We start from the raw sequence: 18,475 nt of genomic DNA on the forward strand, positions 1-18,475 counted from the left end.
CAAAACAAAATTCGTTTTGCAGATCGCGCGCGCAATAATTTTTAAGGGAAGGTCTCGCACCAAAGATAAGTGAAGCAGGTCAATAATAATTAATTTGTATTTTGTAAATTGTTGGCATTGTTTATTTTGTTTAGTTTATTATTGAAAACTTATTGCGGAAATGCCCATCTACATAAGAAAGTGAGTATTCTTTAAACATTATTTTTAAGTAAAACGAAATTGAAATTTGGAACTCCGACGACATCTGTCGAAAGAAATTAGTATTACCGTTGTAAACAATAATGCTGTCCAATGAGCAGCTCGAAGTAGCTCGAAGTTGTTCCCGTCCTGCTCGTTCTTTTTTGTCAACAAACGGGCATGAGCGTGACAGGAACAACTTCGAACTACTTCGAGCTGCTCATTGGACAGCACTAATAATCTGTCAAACGCGTGTTGATCTTCACAAAATGCGAAATTATTTCGTGTTTATTCAAGTTCTATAAAAAGAGTGAAAAAAAGTGCATTATTGTCCGTAATATTTATAAAACGCGTGAGATATCGTTGTTGAACGTTTCCCGCGATGGGTCCGCCAAAGAAATACTCCAAAAAGGACCGCGCCGGCACCAGTGGCGGAGGTTCCACCACTGGTGGTTTCGTCGAGAACAGGTGGAACAAAAAGCGCCGACCGGAGGACGAGGCCTATTCAACGTTCGCCAACGACGACGACGACAGTAACATGGATGCTGCGGGTGGGGAATTCGTCCCAGAAGCCGCGTCCAAAAATGCGGAGAAAATCGACGAAGGTATTCAGGAAGACGAGTACGGTGCCAAGGACTATCGCTCGCAGATGGAACTGAAGCCGGACAACGCTTCGCGTCCGCTCTGGGTGGCACCGAATGGTCACATTTTTCTGGAATCGTTTTCTCCGGTTTACAAACATGCCCATGATTTTTTGATTGCTATTTCCGAGCCAGTTTGCCGGTAAGTTAAAGAATAGTAGAGTGCTGAAATCAATGTTTTTGAATAAGTACCCGAGAATTGTATGGAATTGACAATTAAATTTCCGTTCTTTATTCTAGACCGGAACACATTCACGAGTACAAGCTGACGGCCTACAGTCTGTACGCTGCGGTATCCGTTGGTCTTCAAACGCACGACATTATTGAGTACCTGAAGCGCCTAAGCAAAACAACCGTTCCTGAGGGCATTCAGGAGTTCATACGACTGTGTACGCTCTCTTACGGAAAGGTTAAGCTTGTATTGAAACACAACAAGTACTTTGTCGAAAGCCCTCATCCCGAAGTTCTACAGAAACTTCTAAAGGATCCGGTTATTCAGTCGTGCCGTTTGAGACGCACCAATGAAGAGGGCGACGGTTTTATCACACAAACCATAGAAAAGAAAGGTATCACCGCGTTTGGAACAACCAAGGTCGGTCCAACAACGACTGTTCCGGCAGCAACTGAAGGAGACAAACCGGCTGAAGCTGAAACGGCTGTTGCCGTTCCGGATGATATTACAAACTTCTACGATAAAATGGATAACGAGGAGGAGGAAGAAGAAGCGAACCTTAATACGGTTTCGTTTGAGGTCAATCAAGAAAAGATCGAGGTCCTGCAGAAGCGCTGCATCGAAATTGAGTTCCCTCTGCTGGCGGAGTATGACTTCCGCAACGATACAATCAACGCAGACATAAATATCGATTTGAAGCCAGCGGCTGTGTTGCGTCCGTATCAGGAGAAAAGTTTAAGGAAGATGTTCGGGAATGGTAGAGCCCGCTCGGGGGTTATTGTCCTGCCTTGCGGTGCAGGTAAATCGCTGGTCGGGGTAACGGCCTGTTGTACGGTTCGTAAACGTGCTTTGGTGCTTTGCAACAGTGGTGTCTCTGTCGAACAATGGAAGCAACAGTTCAAGATGTGGTCCACGGCTGACGACAGTATGATCTGCCGATTCACTTCGGAAGCGAAGGATAAGCCAATGGGATGCGGGATCCTGGTCACAACGTACTCTATGATTACTCACACTCAGAAGCGATCGTGGGAAGCGGAACAAACCATGCGCTGGCTTCAGGAACAAGAATGGGGCATCATGGTCCTGGATGAAGTACATACCATTCCCGCTAAGATGTTCCGAAGGGTGCTGACGATCGTCCAGTCCCACTGCAAGCTTGGTTTGACAGCCACCTTGCTTCGTGAAGACGACAAAATTGCTGATCTGAATTTTCTCATCGGACCCAAACTTTACGAAGCTAACTGGTTGGAGCTCCAGAAGCGAGGCTACATTGCCAGGGTGCAGTGTGCCGAAGTATGGTGCCCCATGGCCCCGGAGTTCTATCGGGAATATCTCGTAACCAAGACTTCCAAGAAGATGCTGCTGTATGTCATGAATCCGGCCAAGTTTCGAGCTTGTCAGTATCTCATCCGTTACCACGAGAAGCGTGGTGATAAAACCATCGTATTCAGCGACAATGTGTTCGCCCTCAAGCACTACGCAATCAAAATGAACAAACCTTACATCTATGGACCCACCTCACAGAGTGAACGTATTCAAATCTTACAGAACTTCAAATTCAACCCGAAAGTCAATACCATCTTTGTCAGTAAGGTCGCCGATACCAGTTTCGATTTGCCGGAAGCGAACGTGCTCATTCAAATTTCATCGCACGGTGGTTCCCGTCGCCAGGAAGCGCAGCGTCTCGGTCGTATTCTCCGTGCCAAGAAAGGAGCCATCGCGGAGGAGTATAACGCATTCTTCTATACGTTGGTCTCGCAGGATACGCTGGAGATGGGTTACTCCCGGAAGCGACAGCGGTTCTTGGTGAACCAAGGCTACAGCTACAAGGTGATTACCCATCTGGCCGGAATGGACAGCGATACGGACTTGTTCTACAAGACACGCGACGAGCAGGGACAGCTGCTGCAGCAGGTTCTCTCCGCGACAGACATGGATTGCGAAGACGAGAAGATTCCCGGGGAAGGATCGGGAGCCCCACGACCGGGAGGTTCTAAGCGTACCGGTGGACTTAGCTCGATGTCCGGTGCGGACGATGCTGTTTACATGGAGTTCAGGAAGAAGAAAGAGCATCTGCATCCGCTGTTCAAGAAGTTTAGGGGATAATATTTTTATATACTGTGAGGTGATTTTGATTCCTAATGATTAATAAAGATTCACGTTCATAAAATGAATTCAATGTTCCAGTCAGAGTGTAAAATAATCGAAAATTTTTAGTGAAGACCATTTTTCTTCATTTGTCAGTTCACTTCCGACACATTCATAGTCGGCTCTGGACAGTCAATATTCAGTTGAATATTAGTCATTGAATATTTATGCATATTTTACAAATTGATAAATTATCTAAAATCTGAACACGTTCCAAATAAGTAAAGTGATTTATCACACAGGACTGAATCCGATTTTCATCCGCGAGGCACTTTCAGTGGTAAACATCAACATAAACAATGCTAATTATGTTTTTTTCTGCACATAGTAAACAATTCAGTGACAATCAGAGGACCGTGACAGTCGAATGAACGAGTTCGTGGAGTAGTCGTCTGACTATGTCATTCTATGTTTTGAATATTCATGCGATGTTTGTCAAAATTCGGACCGAAGTTACTTCATGAAGATGAATATTTTAAGCTCTGGTTCCAGTATCAATCGAGTTTTATTGCTTTCACGAGTTTTTGAACATCGAGTCATGAAGGGTCAGTCCATTGTGTTTGTTTGATTTATTCCATTTGTCACTTGTGTCCAGTAGCCTTGCGAGCAAAGGCGTAGGATTGCCAATCCGGAGATGGGGAGTGATTATTGGTCTGGTCTAGGATGTTTTCGGGTTGGACACATTCTCGTCTCCCTGGGCATAGTGTATCCATTGTACTTGCCACACAAAATACATACTCTTGCAATGGCGGGCATCAGGGACTATGTCCAAGGGCTTGACGACACCTCCCCATGCCATCTGCGAGTTGTGACAGTGGGCCCTGTTAAACCTCTATAATAAGCTGCATGTATCCACAAGTAGGCTCCGCCAAAGCGACCGTGTGCCGCTCAAAGCGCACAAGCCCAAGTCCTGGTGTTAGGTGGGATGCTAAACAGCCCTGACACGACGGCCCAGGCAGGAGGTTTGCGCCGGCCCAATAAGCCGCATTTAAAAACAATTATTACGAACGACATAGAAGATAATACGACTCGATACAGTCGGCAACGACCTAGGCGATGAATAAAGGATCACGATTGGAAGCTTGGAACTGCAAGTCACTTGGCTTCGCAGGTTGCGACAGGATAATCTACGATGAATTACATCTCCGCAACTTCGACGTCGTGGCGCTGCAGGAAATCTGCTGGACAGGACAGAAAGTGTGGAAAAGCGGGCATCGAGCGGCTACCTTCTACCAAAGCTGTGGCATCACCAACGAGCTGGGAACCGGCTTCATAGTGCTGGGAAAGATGCTCCAACGCGTGATTGGATGGCAGCCAATCAACGCAAGTATGTGCAAGCTGGGGATAGAAGGCCGATTCTTCAAATATAGTATCATCAACGTGCACAGCCCACACGTAGGGAGCGCCGACGACGAGAAAGAAGTGTTCTATGCACAGCTGGAGCAGACATACGATCGCAGGGCTGGTAGCGACCAATGCCGCTCAAAATAGTGATCTTAGTGACCAAAGCTGACGAAAAAACGGACCAAATAGTGACTTTCAGTTGCAGAAAAAGTGACCAAATAGTGACCACAGAGAAACAGACGTTTCAATCTACACATGTTCCATAGTCCATCCTTTTAACGGTGGATTCAATTTTTGTAGGTGGCCGATCGGCCACCGATGGCGCTTCCATCGGTTTTGCTTGTGTTTGACGCTTGCTCACTACCGCTACCTAGTTGCCGCTTGTCCACGTACAGTGAATTTAGCATTGAGCGGTAATGTTTTTGTGACGATGATATTAATTGCATTTTGTTCTAAGTGAGACGTCTGTTTCTCTGTGTAGTGACTTTTAGTTTCAGTTGCAAGTTTGATGAGACGAATTCAAGCGTGTTTGGGTCGAAGGAGAATCTTTTTTCGTAATTTGTGGCGGAGAACAACTTTCACTCACCACAATCTCATAACGAACTCAGAAGAGAAACGTAAATCGTGCAAGCTAACTTTTATCTACTCAGTTACTAAGTAAAATTGTATTGGCCGCTCTGTTTTTTATCCCACGGAAACTAAATATCAGTCAGTCAGTCAAAAGCAGGATTACTCAAAATTATTAGTAGTCCTGCTAGCAAATCAAATGTTTGTGCCACTGGAAGTGAACATTTGTGCCATTGGAAACCCCCTGGGGGGCAGCAGGGACTATGTCCAAGGGCTTGACGATCCCTCCCCAGGCCATCTGCGAGTTGTGGCGCCTGCCTAGGATGTGGTGGGGTTTGACAGTGGGCCCTGTTAAGCCTCTTTAAAAAGCTGCTTGTATCCGCAAGTAGGCTCCGCCAAAGCGACCGTGTGCCGCTCAAAGCGCACAAGCCCAAGTCCTGGTGTTAGGTGGGACGCAAAACAGCCCTGACACGACGACCCTCCGGGGAGACAGGAGGTTTGCGCAGGCCCAATAAGCCGCCTGGTAAACCAATAATTACGAACAATATAAGAGATAATGCGACTCGATAAAGGGTAACGATGGTATTTTGGACATCTGAATATATTTTGGACTTTTGGCTATATTTTGTTTATTTTGTTACATAAATGTGGTTAGAAATGTGATTATGAAAGAGGCCAAAGAGGCACATGATTCCTATTTATTTGAAGAAAGCTATGGCGAAAAACACGCAAAATATAATAAAAAGTTCAAAATATATTCAGATGTCCAAAATACATCATTTACCCTAATCGGCAAAGACCTAGGCGACGAATAAAGGATCACGATTGGAAGCTTGGAACTTGGAACTGCAAGTCGCTAGGCTACGCAGGTTGCGACAGGATAATCTACGATGAATTACATCGAGCGGCTACCTTCTACCAAAGCTGTGGCACCACCAACGAGCTTGGAACCGGCTTCATAGTTCTGGGTAAGATGCGCCAACGCGTGATTGGGTGGCAGCCAATCAACGCAAGGATGTGCAAGCTGAGCATTAAAGGCCGTTTCTTCAACTATAGCATCATCAACGTGCACTGCCCATACGAAGGGAGACCCGACGACGAGAAAGAAGCGTTCTACGCACAGCTGGAGCAGACATACGATGGATGCCCACTGCGGGACGTCAAAATCGTCATCGGTGACATGAACGCACAGGTAGGAAGGGAGGAAATGTAGTGACCGGTCATCGGACCGGATAGTCTGCACACCGAATGACAACGGCCAGCGATGCATAAACTTCGCAGCCTCCCGCGGAATGGTAGTCCGAAGCACCTTCTTTCCCCGCAAAAATATCCACAAGGCCACATGGAGATCACCTAACCAAGAAACGGAAAACCAAATCGACCACGTTCTAATCGACGGTAAATTCTTCTCCGACATCACGAACGTCCGCACTTACCGCAGTGCGAATATTGAATCCGACCACTACCTAGTTGCAGTATGTCTACGCAAAAGATATTTTAGTCACTAGATAAAGATTGTCGCTTCGGTTCCCTTTGTTCTGCTGTCCGAAACATGTGTGGTACATACCTGTCAAATCGTATGGATTTTCCTTCTTTGACATTTAGCTCCCCTATCCTCGACAGCAAAAGATGTTCCGGACAGCGACGACAGCGACAATCTTTATCTAGTAACTAAAATATCTTTTGTCTGCGCTCAAAACTCTCGACGGTGTACAACACGCGTCGAAGTCGGACGCCGCGGCTTAACATTGGGCGGCTACAAGACGGTAGACTAGCCCAAGAATACGCGCAGCAGCTGGAAGTGGCACTCCCAACGGAAGAGCAGCTAGGCGCAGCGTCTCTTGAAGATGGCTGGAGCTATATTCGATCCGCCATTGGTAGCACTGCAACCGCTGCACTTGGCACGGTGCCCTCGGATCAGAGAAACGACTGGTATGACGGCGAATGTGAGCAGTTAGTGGAAGAAAAGAATGCAGCATGGGCGAGATTGCTGCAACACCGCACGAGGGCGAACGAGGCACGGGCGCGGAGCAGACAAAACTCGATTTTCTGTAGGTCCAGAGGAAAAAGCGCCAGCAGGAAGATCGAGACCGTGAAGATACGGAGCAACTGTACCACGCTAATAACACACGAAAGTTGAATGAGAAGTTGAACCGTTCACGTAAGGAGGGCCACGTGCCACAGCCTGATATGTGTAAGAACATAAACGGAAACCTTTTTACGAACGATTGTGAGGTGATCCAAAGGTGGCAGCAGTACTACGAAGAACACCTGAATGGCGATGTGGCATACGAAGATGGCAATATGGTGATTAATCTGGGAAAATGCGCGCAGGACATAGTTTTACCGGCTCCGGATCTCCATGAAATCCAGGAGGAGATTGGCTGGCTGAAAAATAACAAAGCCCTTGGGGTTGACCAACTACCAGGAGAGCTATTTAAACACGGTTGTGAGGCACCCCTTCCCCTCCTGAGAAGGGGGGCTCCCATACAAATTAAACAGGAATTTCTGCATAACTCGAGAGCTAATCGGAGAATAAATTAATTTTAGGAGAAGTTAGTCGGGTTTGGCATACATGGCTAGTTTGGCATACAAAAATCGATTTCAAACTTTTCCTGTACTCCAGCCCCCTTTGGAAATTTTCATGTTTCAAAAAAGTCAAACTTTGACCGCTTTGGTCAAATCCTTAACGAAGTCCGATTGAGCTCAAACTTTAAACGGGGACTTTTTTAGAGCAGATGAAACTTTCGAGTACTACCCGTTGTTGAAATTCGATGGTCAATTAACTAAAGATGTACTTATTGACGTCATTTGGCTACCAAGATATTAGTGCTGTCCAATGAGAGCTTGAAGTAGCTCAAAGTTTCTCCCTGTCCTGCTCATGCCCATTTGTTGACAAAAAAGAACAAGCAGGACGGGAACAACTTCGAGCTGCTCATTGGACAGCATTATTGGAAGCTTTCAACATTATCCACTGGTTGCCCGGCTACTGTGAAACTGGAAGGAGTCACTGTGTTTACATCCAACGATTTGGTTTTGTTGACGTTGATGACTAAACCTGCCGAAGAGGAGCGCTCGGGAAGGTCGTTGAGCTTACTCTTCGTATCAGAGCGCCGTTGCGCGAGGAGAGCAACGTCATCAGCCAATTCGCAGTGATGGAGCTTCTGTATTGACGCGTGTTATACGTCGGATCCTAGGCAGATCATGCCGAGGTGGTAATGGCCTGGCTGGCACTTGAAAAAGTTGTTCGATGTGCTCGAACCAGCGTTTCAGCTGGTCAGTTGGGTCGGTCAATAACTGATCATTCGCGTCTTTCACAGGCATCGTTGCATTCATCTTCGCCCCGCTTAAGCGTCGTGAGATATCGTAGAGGAGGCGAATGTCCCCGGTTGCGGCGGCTCTCTCTCCTTCGTCGGCCAGAGAGTCTGCCCACGCTCGCTTGTCCCGTCGACATGAGCGGTTTACTTCCTTCTCAAGAGCCGCGTATCGTTGACGGGCTAAGACTTTGGCTCCTCTGGTTTTAAATCGCTCTATCGCGGCTTTGGCATCTCTTCGCTCCTCTATCTTCCTCCAGGTCTCATCGGTGATCCATTGTTTTCTCTGGGTGCGCAGTTTGCCCAGATTTTTCTCGCTGGTGGCGATGAAGGCATTCTTGATGGCGGTCCATTGGTCTTCCACGCGGCCACCCCAACTAACAATTTTGGTGCTAAAAGCTTCAACTTCTAGCCTTTGGCTGTATAATATTTGAATAAAAGCAGCCAATGCTGAATAAAAGAAAAGCCTCCGCAAATAATCCCTTAAACTTCAACTCGGCTATTATCCAAATATCTATTAGCTACCCAGGTAACCAAAAGTTTCTTTAAGAGCCTTTAAGAGCCTCACTGAGCTGCTTAAGCGAGAAACGTACTCTTAAAGGAACTTTTGGTTACTTGGGTAGTCAGTTTGTGCCGAATATATTTCATCTTTTATCGTTTATGCAGCTTTCATATAGTCATAAAACAGCTCTGTCTGAATTAGCAACAAAGCTTATCGGTTAAGTGCTCATGTATGTTACTGAGTTTCTTGTTAGCAACTTCCCATATTACGGTGAGTAGCATTCACAATGAAAACGTTTTGGCTGTTGTTATAGCACTAACAATATAGCGTAATGACGCTATAAATGAACTAACGAAGCTTTTAGGCAACTTCTGTATCTTTGAAGATTACACAACGTTTAAGTAAACCTTGCTTATACTGCTTCTTTTACTAGCTTATCAGTATGGAACGTCAAAACCGCAATGTTTACATTTGATTTTTGTTGCCGGAGCTGTGTATGAGCTATTGATTTCTGTAAAGGTATTCACCTGCTCTTATAGCAACTGACAAAGCGCTGTCATTAATGCTAGCAGAGAAAACAAGCCATTTAGAAGCGATATTTCTGTTGACGGCTACTGTTAAACGATTAGCAGCAGAGTAGCATCACAGAGAACAGACATGGAGGCTCGAACGAAATTTCTTGCAAAACATGTGTAAAGAAACACACCGAACCTCAACGCCATCGACGTCGACATTGCAACTCACAATCTCATTTTGACAACACGATGGCGCTGGTATATGCTCTTGCATGCATAACAACACTAGCGCACAGTGGCATTTTTTGATGACGCTAGCGCTGATTATGCACGGGATAACGGCGACATTCCAAAGTTATTTCAAAATGAACAGTAAAAAGTTATCACAACATGGCGAGTGTAGCTTCAACGTCTGTTCTCTGTGGTAGCATCTATACAGATCGAGAAAATGTTGCCTGAAAACAATTTCAGCGATTGATGATGCATAAAAGTTAGCCAACAGAACATGCTGATAGATGTTTGAATAATGGTTGAAATAATGCTAAAAGCATAATTTTTAAGCTTATGTGCTGAAAGCAGCATGTAGGCCTCTTTCTAACGTTTATACAGCATGAATCTGAAAATAGCGTTAGTAAAACAACCTATAGGGTATGCGAAGAAACACATCCATAATTTTCTTTGTTATTTACATATGTCAAAGTGACGGTGATGACAGAGCAGCGGCCATTGAATCAGGAGATCAGGAGTTTGAATCTAGGTAGCAACAAAATTGATATTTGAGTTTTCACAAAAAAAAATAAACTCCGAAATTTACTCTCCTCGCAAATAATATTTAATCAAATTGAATTCAGTGGCTGTATAAAACTATTTAACAGATTCAAAAAATCTGAATAAGCGCCCTTGAGGAAAATTATATTACTAAAAAGTTTAGTAAAGATTGAGAAAAAATTGTGTAACATGCTGTAAAGTAGTTGTGCAGGCACGTCAAAAACAGCTGAATAGATTCGCCAGATTTGCTGGTAAAAGCATTGAATAGAAGTTCTTGATCATATGTATAGCACACATATTCATATTCCGTACATCAAGAAGGCTCCGTTTCCATTATCGGCTGATGCATATGTGATCGATTTGATTTTCTGTAAAGCCGTCACAGGAGACCCACGTGACCTTGTAAACCGGTCGATGAGGGAAGAGCGATCCCCCGATCACCATGTCGTTATTACCTCAAAATTCTGCGAACAGCTCTCCGTTTTAGCTCATTTCTCCAAGACCATGGCGTCCCATAATGCGCTCATGGTTCGAGTTATCGGATCCGATCTTCGACCGATCTTGAAGTCGACCAAACAGATCTTGATATCACCCTTCGGAATTCTATCTACGACGGCATTGAGTTGACTGTAGAAGTTCTCTTTGTCTTGCAGATCGGCAGCATCGATTGGCGCATAACATTGGATTATAGTAAGGTTTCCAACCCGTGTTCTAAATCTGGCAACGATTATCCTTTCACTTTGTTACCGGCGGGTAACAATTGTCACTAATTCTAAAACATTGATCACGGAAAATAGGGACAAATATTGTTATTCAGTTTCCTTCGATTTGCAACGGTCATTTCATATCGACGCGCATGGGTACAGGGCAGTCGATATATGCGCGTAGCGCACCAGTGCGCCACGTAGAATCTGGGTGCCGAGTGGGTGAACAGATCCACTGAACTGATGAAGAGCGATCAAAATGAAATCGATTGATGAGTTTTGGGCGGGAAAAAGAGCTGGAAAACGGCGTGAGTGGTCAGTTGATGTTAACTCCTGATTTGAGAAGCATCGAGGAAAAAAGGAAATCGAAAGTGAAGAAGTTTTTTTTTGATACCCGGTAGCTCGCAGTATACGCACGTTTGTTTTAATGATCCGGTTGCGAAAGGTGGATTAAAAACCCGTCAGTGAGTTGACGAACGGATCCGAGTCGTGTTTCGTGACATTTTTCGGCAATCCATCACCCGGTTTATCGGGCTGATAACCGACATCCAAGCGTATTTGGCTGGCCATCGACGCGCCGTAGCCGCCGCAAGCCGTCCGTTGCAACCCGACCGTTGCCACCAATCCTGAAGTGAAAGACAATACGTCCGCTACCGGCGAGCTGACTGGATTCCACGAGCCTCGAACCAGACGACCTCCAACAAAGCCGCCATTCTGTTTCCCGAAAGACGCCATCGAAGCGCACCTCCGCTGGGATCAATTCCGTGACGTTCGCCAAGTTCCAACCCACGTTGCCAGTCTGCCCCGGAGGCATTCAGCGGTCAACCAGCCGACGATCGGCCCTTGGGACCACTACCACGTTCTCCCGGCACCACCCGGTCCAAAGCCGTCATCGTATAACCGTCATCGCCGTAATCCAACGTGGCCGCTGTCGTAACCGCAAGTTCAGAACATCCGAACCACCATCGCCTTTGTTTCGAGAAGTCCACGCACCGCCCCTTCCTCGCCGCCGATTGGCCCGGTGAAATAATCTCTCGAAGTTCTTGCCTGTCCGTGCAGTTTGGAGCGTCCCCGCCATCGGACGATCGCTATCCTCGTCGTCGCTATTCCGTCACCGATCCGTTCCAAGAAGCCGCCCTTTCGATAGTCCTGTGTGGAGCCCAATAAAGCGCTGTTTGACCGTAAGTAATACGTACGATATAGGTTTCCGTGATCCGAAATCTCCCCAGCGTCCGTACGCCCTGAGGTCTTGAGCACCCGCCCCAAAGACTGCCGTTGGCTCTAGACCAGCAGTCTGGGGTTTGCTGCCGGTTTCCCTCCGAACCCGAGCTTTTAGGTTCCGGGGTCAAAAAGTAGGTCTTATACCTGGCGCCCAACTAAAAACTTTGAGAAGGTTCTCAGGAGGGGAAAAATATCTTCGGATATCTTTTCCTTCTGTACGTTGGGGGAGTTTTCAATAAATTGAAACTTTTCTGTAAATTATCCACACTGGTCACATTTTTGGTACGAAATTAGTGGCTCTTGATTAGATTCGCGGTGGTTAGGTTGAACCACGTGGTGAGGCCGATTGGGTGTTGTGTTATAAAGTGAAAGGATAACCAAAGACAGCTTCAATTGCGCAGGAAGAATCAATTTCAATCAAATTTGTTCTGAGTTTGTTGGCGCTTGAAAAGCCTATGTAGATGTTCTTTTTCGGTTGTTGAATCAAAATTCGTCCAATAATTTCCACATTTATTCACATGATCCGCACCAGAATGCCACGTTTATCGGTGTCTGGCCCTGATTTCGGGTTACTGTACCGTAATATGCGCGTTGACCACCTCGAGCCGGGGGAGCTCGACTATGAGTTGTTTTTACGCAACATCGTCATCCGAGATGACGAGTCGCGTTTCAAAAAATGGCGTTAAACAAATCCTGAAGGAAGGACAAGGAAAAGAAGGACATGAATTTATTATCCATTACGATGTGGATCCAGAGATTGATTTACTAGCATGCGAGAATTTTTTTGCTGAAATACAGATAATTTTGAAATCTAATCCTGTAGCGCGGGTACACTTTTGTAAGTCCCGCTCATTACACCTGGGTCATCGACTAGCGGGGACCAAAATCACGCAGCTGGTGAGCTCAAAACTCAAGGCAATGAAGGTTTTAACAGAGTACTTCTGGACTGAAAATCAGTTCTTCACCACCGAGTCGGGTTCCGAGTCAGATGACCCGGGGGAAGATGCGACGGGAGGGAGCAGCACATCCTCGCCGACCGCTCCGCGACCGGTGTATACCGGAACTATTCCCAAGCAACCAGATATGTCGTACTTTGTCACTAAAGATGATTTTAGTAAAGCGATGACAGACATTGGGAGTCTCCTCAAGGCAATGTCATCGCAGTTGAATGGGTTAAGGGAGGAAATTCGGAAACCTCCTACTCCGGCACCCCGATTATCGCTGAACAGGACCAACCCTTTTTTGGTAGAGGACATTCCAACCACCCAAGTGGGTTCTTCGAAAACATCGATAGATCCCAAACTGGCACGCTCGACAAGGCCAATGACGGGTACTATCCCTCTCCAGCCAAGGGGCGGGTCCTTGATTGATTTCAATGAAATTGGTGCAACTTTGGTGGCTCCGTCGGCGGTGTACCGACACGAACTGGATCCAGTTCCTATTAGTGGGAGTTCCGGCGAACCACATGGGTCCAAGCACATCGGTTTTACCAACTGATGCAGTCCAAGGTAGCATTCCGTATCCCCGTCAGAACACATCGATGGTAAATTCAAATGAATCCTACTACCGCAAGATCGATAATTTTACGTTCAATCCGCTAGGTATGGCAGGTAAAATCCCGAGCGCTCGTACAAATCCTTCAAGTATTCAATATGCTCAGTGTGTACCATCATCCGTGCCACCAACAGAGTCGGCTGCGATACAGACAAGAGTTGCACCAGTGATCCCCCCTATAATTCCCCCAGCCTTGTCATCGTCGGCCCCTCCGCCAACGATTCCACCACGAAAGATGACGCCAATCTCTCAGTGGAAAATAAAGAAATATTCGGGAACTGATCATGGTTTGGAACTAAATGAGTTCCTCAGCCATGTCCAGCAGTTGGCTATTTCGGAACATGCCACAGTGGCCGACTTATTTGATTCAGCCATCCATCTCCTCGATGGACCAGCCCTAGGTTGGTACACCGCCCGAAGGAATCAACAGTCTCTGATAGATTGGCATCATCTCAAAGATGAATTGAAAAGAGAATTTCGTCATCCTGACCTGGATTCGGTTCTCAGAACGAAAATTTATCAGACTCGTCAACAGAAAGGAGAGTCCTTCCAACAATATTATCTTCAAATGAGCAAGCTTTTCCAAGCCATGAGCATTCCAATGTCTGACCTTGAGAAAGTAGAGGTCTTGAAGACAAATCTACGCTATGATGGTCGGAAAGCTTTGATAGGAAAACGAATCACCACACTCCAAGGACTGATGTCTATCGGGAAAGATCTCGACGCCACCGACTTCTCAGCCTTCTCCAAAGTATTTGGTACACCTAAACGAGACACTTGTGCGATTACTAACGCTGGTGGGACGTCTTTATCCTCGCGTACATTCTACAATCGGAACAACGAGAGTGATTCGGCTAGGAATCAGCATACGCAGAAGAAACCTAAATCTCCTCAGAATAACCGTAGAACGGAAAACAAGTCCCTACCCAAACCCATTTCGCCGGGAAAGTGGGGAAATATCCAATGTCAGCCCAAAGAACCTAAACCGGGATGTAGCAAATCCAGTTTTCTGGCTCGTCTGGTGGCCGAATATACACCCCCAAGTGAATTCGAGTGTTTCAATTGCGGTGATGAACATGAGCTGGCAAAATGCCCTGTTCCACGGAGAGTATTCTGTAGAAGGTGTGCCTTAAAAGGCTTCACAACAGAGAACTGCCCATTCTGCGCAAAAAACTCGCAGGGGAAGCCCTAAAGCCGCAGGGACTTCCATATGCGCCAAGGGAAGTCTCATCGAACACGTGGTTACCCGATTTATACCGTTTATACGAGTGTCGATTGGACGACACGAATGAAGGTGAGATATATCCCCAAATCCACAAGATAACCTTGAATCAAATGACCGATAACCGACCCCACGCTAAACTTAAAATTTTTGATCTTTCGGTAAATGCGCTTCTCGACTGCGGAAGTAATTTATCGTTTATCAGTTCACATATCTTTGGAAAACTAAGGAACGTCTGTCTCCGAGAGCCGTTCCACAAAGTAGAACTGCAAACGGCTAATGGATCGCCCTTAGAAATTCTAGGGGAGGTCATGATACCGTTCACCTTTAACGGCAAAACAAGAGTTTTACGGACTCTAGTGGCCCCAAACTTGACAAAAGATTGCATTTGCGGGATGGATTTTTGGCAACTTTTCCGAATAAACCTATCCTTGGCTACTATTTCAGAAGGGAGCGGGGAGATCGAATGCGGTCTTGTCCCAACGGAGCAAATCTTAACAGAGGCACAGTTAAAGAAGCTGTCCGAAATCAAGAGGTTGTTTAAGGTGGCGGAAGCTGAGACCCTCGAGACCACTTCACTCTGTGAGCACAAAATTGTGCTTAAAGAAGAATGTAAAAATAGTAAGCCTATCAGGTTGTATCCCTACCCGATTGCTCCAAAAATCCAGCAAAGTTTATTTGCGGAGATCGATCGATTACTCGACCGAGGCATTATCGAGGAATCGAACTCCGATTGGTCGTTGAATATTGTACCAATAAAAAAAGCGTCGGGGGCGATACGTTTGTGTCTCGATGCTCGCAAGTTAAATGAGAGGACCGTCCGTGACGCCTATCCCCTTCCGCATCCTGGACGAATTCTTGGACGCCTACCGCGAGCCAATTACCTTTCAACCATAGACCTCACTGAGGCATTTTTACAGATCCCGTTGGCTCGGCAATCCCGAAAATTTTGTTCGTTCAGTGTGCAAGGGAAGGGGATGTTCCAGTTCACCCGCCTACCATTCGGTTTAATCAACAGTCCAGCCACGCTGTCTCGGTTGATGAACCGAGTGTTAGGCCAGGGTGCACTGGAACCGAATGTCTTCGTATACTTAGATGACATCGTCATAGTATCGGAGACATTCGAGGAGCACGCTCGGCTTCTCATGGAAGTTGCGAGACGATTACGGGAAGCAAACCTTTCGATCAAATTGGAGAAATCGCATTTCTGCCTGAGCGAGATCCCTTTTCTGGGCTACATTCTTTCTTCGCAGGGTCTGAGAATCGACCCTGAAAAGATAAGGCCTGTAGTAGAATACGACCGTCCATTGACGGTAACAAAACTTCGCCGTTTCATTGGTATGGCGAACTATTATCGGCGATTTATCGTCGATTTTAGCAAAACCACCGCGCCTCTCACAGAACTTCTTAAATCTCCAACGAAGACCGTGAGATGGACCGCCGAAGCGGAAGAAGCCTTTCAGGCAATTAAAGAAAAACTTATTACATCTCCTATTTTATCAAGCCCTGATTTCGATCAGGAGTTCCTAATCCATACCGACGCAAGCGATCATGCGATCGCCGGTATGCTTACCCAAAAGGTCGAGGGCCAAGAGCGAGTGATCGAATACTTTTCGAAGAAGCTCACCTCGCAGGAACGTGCCTATCACGCGACCGAAAAAGAAGGTCTTGCGGCGTTGCTGTCCATAGAGCATTTCCGTGGCTACGTCGAGGGCAGCCATTTTCTCCTTGTGACGGATTCCTCTGCACTAACGTATATCATGCGAACAAAGTGGAAGACTTCTTCACGGCTCAGCCGTTGGAGTCTTTCACTTCAGGTGTATGATATGACAATAGTGCACCGGCGGGGCCGGGAAAACGTCGTACCAGATGCGCTGTCCCGTAGTGTGATGGCTGTATCGACTAACACCGCATCGTCCTGGTATCACGACTTGAGAGTCGCCGTCGAGAACAAACCAGAGGACTTTCCCGACTTCCGTGTTTGCCAGGGACAACTGCTGAAATATGTTTTTAGTGATGATTTATCAGATCATCGGTATGATTGGAAAATAATTCCCAGCCCCGAATCTCGAAATTCGATCCTCAAGTCATGCCATGATGAGTTCATGCATATTGGGGTAGAAAAAACGGTTTCCAAGATACGCCAACAATACTACTGGCCGAAAATGGTTAGCCACATTCGTTCTTATATACGAAATTGTTCAGTGTGCAAGGAAATTAAACCCGCGAACTCGGCAACCACACCCCCTATGGGTAACATGCGGGTACCATCTAGACCGTGGGAAGTGATCGCTTTGGATTACATCGGCCCCTTACCGCGTTCAAAAACCGGTCATCAATATGTGCTAGTAACTATGGACTTATTCAGTAAATGGGTGCAGTTGCACCCATTTTCAAAAATAAGTGCCAAGACACTATGCACCGAGCTAACTCGACACTGGTTCTTCAGGAATTCTGTTCCGGCGGTTATATTGTCGGACAACGCTACAACTTTCACGTCAAAGGAATTTGCAGCCTTATTAGCTCGTTTTGACATTAAGCACTGGTACACGGCTAAATACCATTCGCAGGCAAATCCTGTCGAACGGGTGAACCGAGCGATTAACACTTCCATTCGGTCATACGCGAGGGAAAACCAGCGGGACTGGGACACTCGTTTGGCCGAAGTGGAGGTGGTAATCAATTCTACAGTTCATTCAGCAACACAGTACAGTCCGTTCCGAGTTGCTAAAGGTGAGGAAGTAGTACTCGATGGAGCGACGCATAAAAGGTTTGAAAACGAAGATGAATTAACGGTTGAGGCGCGGCTGGCTAGAATCCGTGAAGAAATGCCGAAGCTTTTCGCACAGGTGAAGAAAAACCTAGTGAAAGCTCATACCGAGGCGGCTCACACCTACAATCTGCGAACTCGCCAGCCCGCTAAGGCCTTTTCAGTCGGACAAACGGTTTACAAGAAAAACACTAAACTGTCCAATGCGCAAGAATTCTACAATTCAAAATTAGGAAGTCAATTCGTACCTTGCACAATTCTCGCGAAACACGGATCGTCATCGTATGAGCTGGCAGATTCGAAAGGGCGAAACATAGGTGTATGGCCAGCAAACTTGCTCAAGCCAGCCTAGGCTCAATATGAGGTGAGCTGAAATTAACAAAGATTTATTTAACCTTTAATGACCTTCAATAATTGCTAGGGATTCCATACAGACTTCTGGCCATGCTATCAGCTGTAGCCCATTGTATTGCTTTCCGCGGGGTAGTACAATGGTAGATGATGCCGTAGGCTTTCATTGTATACCGTGCGGGACCGAAATCCGTACAGCACCGAAATCCGTCCACCTCATGAGATATGAATAAATTAAAAGAGGTTAAAGGTAATTAATGTAGGAATAATTAATCTTATTCTGTTCAGATACTTGACAGTAAGCTTTCAGGGCATAGAATTGGAAAGAAGGCTTTGAAATTAAAACCACAAAAATCAAAAACAAATCTCCACCCACCAAACGCGGAGTTTGTGCCGCCATCTTGTTTTCGGGTAGAGCATAATTGCACCAAAAGTAACTGTGTTTTAATTGCTAATTGCACATCATTACATAAGATAAGCGGAATACAAATCGACGGGATCGCTT

General features: G+C 46.1%; 2 protein-coding genes across 2 annotated transcripts in view; both read left to right on the forward strand.

The window, feature by feature from the left end:
• Positions 1–18,475, forward strand: part of LOC134225248 (chromosome transmission fidelity protein 8 homolog) — a 22,952-nt gene continuing 4,477 nt past the window's right edge. Inside the window, exon 1 of the mRNA XM_062705160.1 lies at positions 1–180. Within this exon, the coding sequence (XP_062561144.1) occupies positions 161–180 (20 nt within the window). The 5' untranslated portion in view covers positions 1–160. The remainder of the gene's footprint in view (positions 181–18,475) is intronic.
• LOC134225244 (general transcription and DNA repair factor IIH helicase subunit XPB) lies at positions 396–3,164 on the forward strand. The gene is made up of 2 exons (XM_062705156.1): positions 396–960; positions 1,059–3,164. The coding sequence occupies exons 1-2, from the start codon at positions 560–562 to the stop codon at positions 3,094–3,096; spliced, it is 2,439 nt and encodes an 812-aa protein (XP_062561140.1). The 5' UTR covers positions 396–559; the 3' UTR covers positions 3,097–3,164.

This window comes from Armigeres subalbatus, chromosome 3 (assembly GCF_024139115.2).
Source record: "Armigeres subalbatus isolate Guangzhou_Male chromosome 3, GZ_Asu_2, whole genome shotgun sequence".
NCBI lineage: Eukaryota > Metazoa > Arthropoda > Insecta > Diptera > Culicidae > Armigeres > Armigeres subalbatus.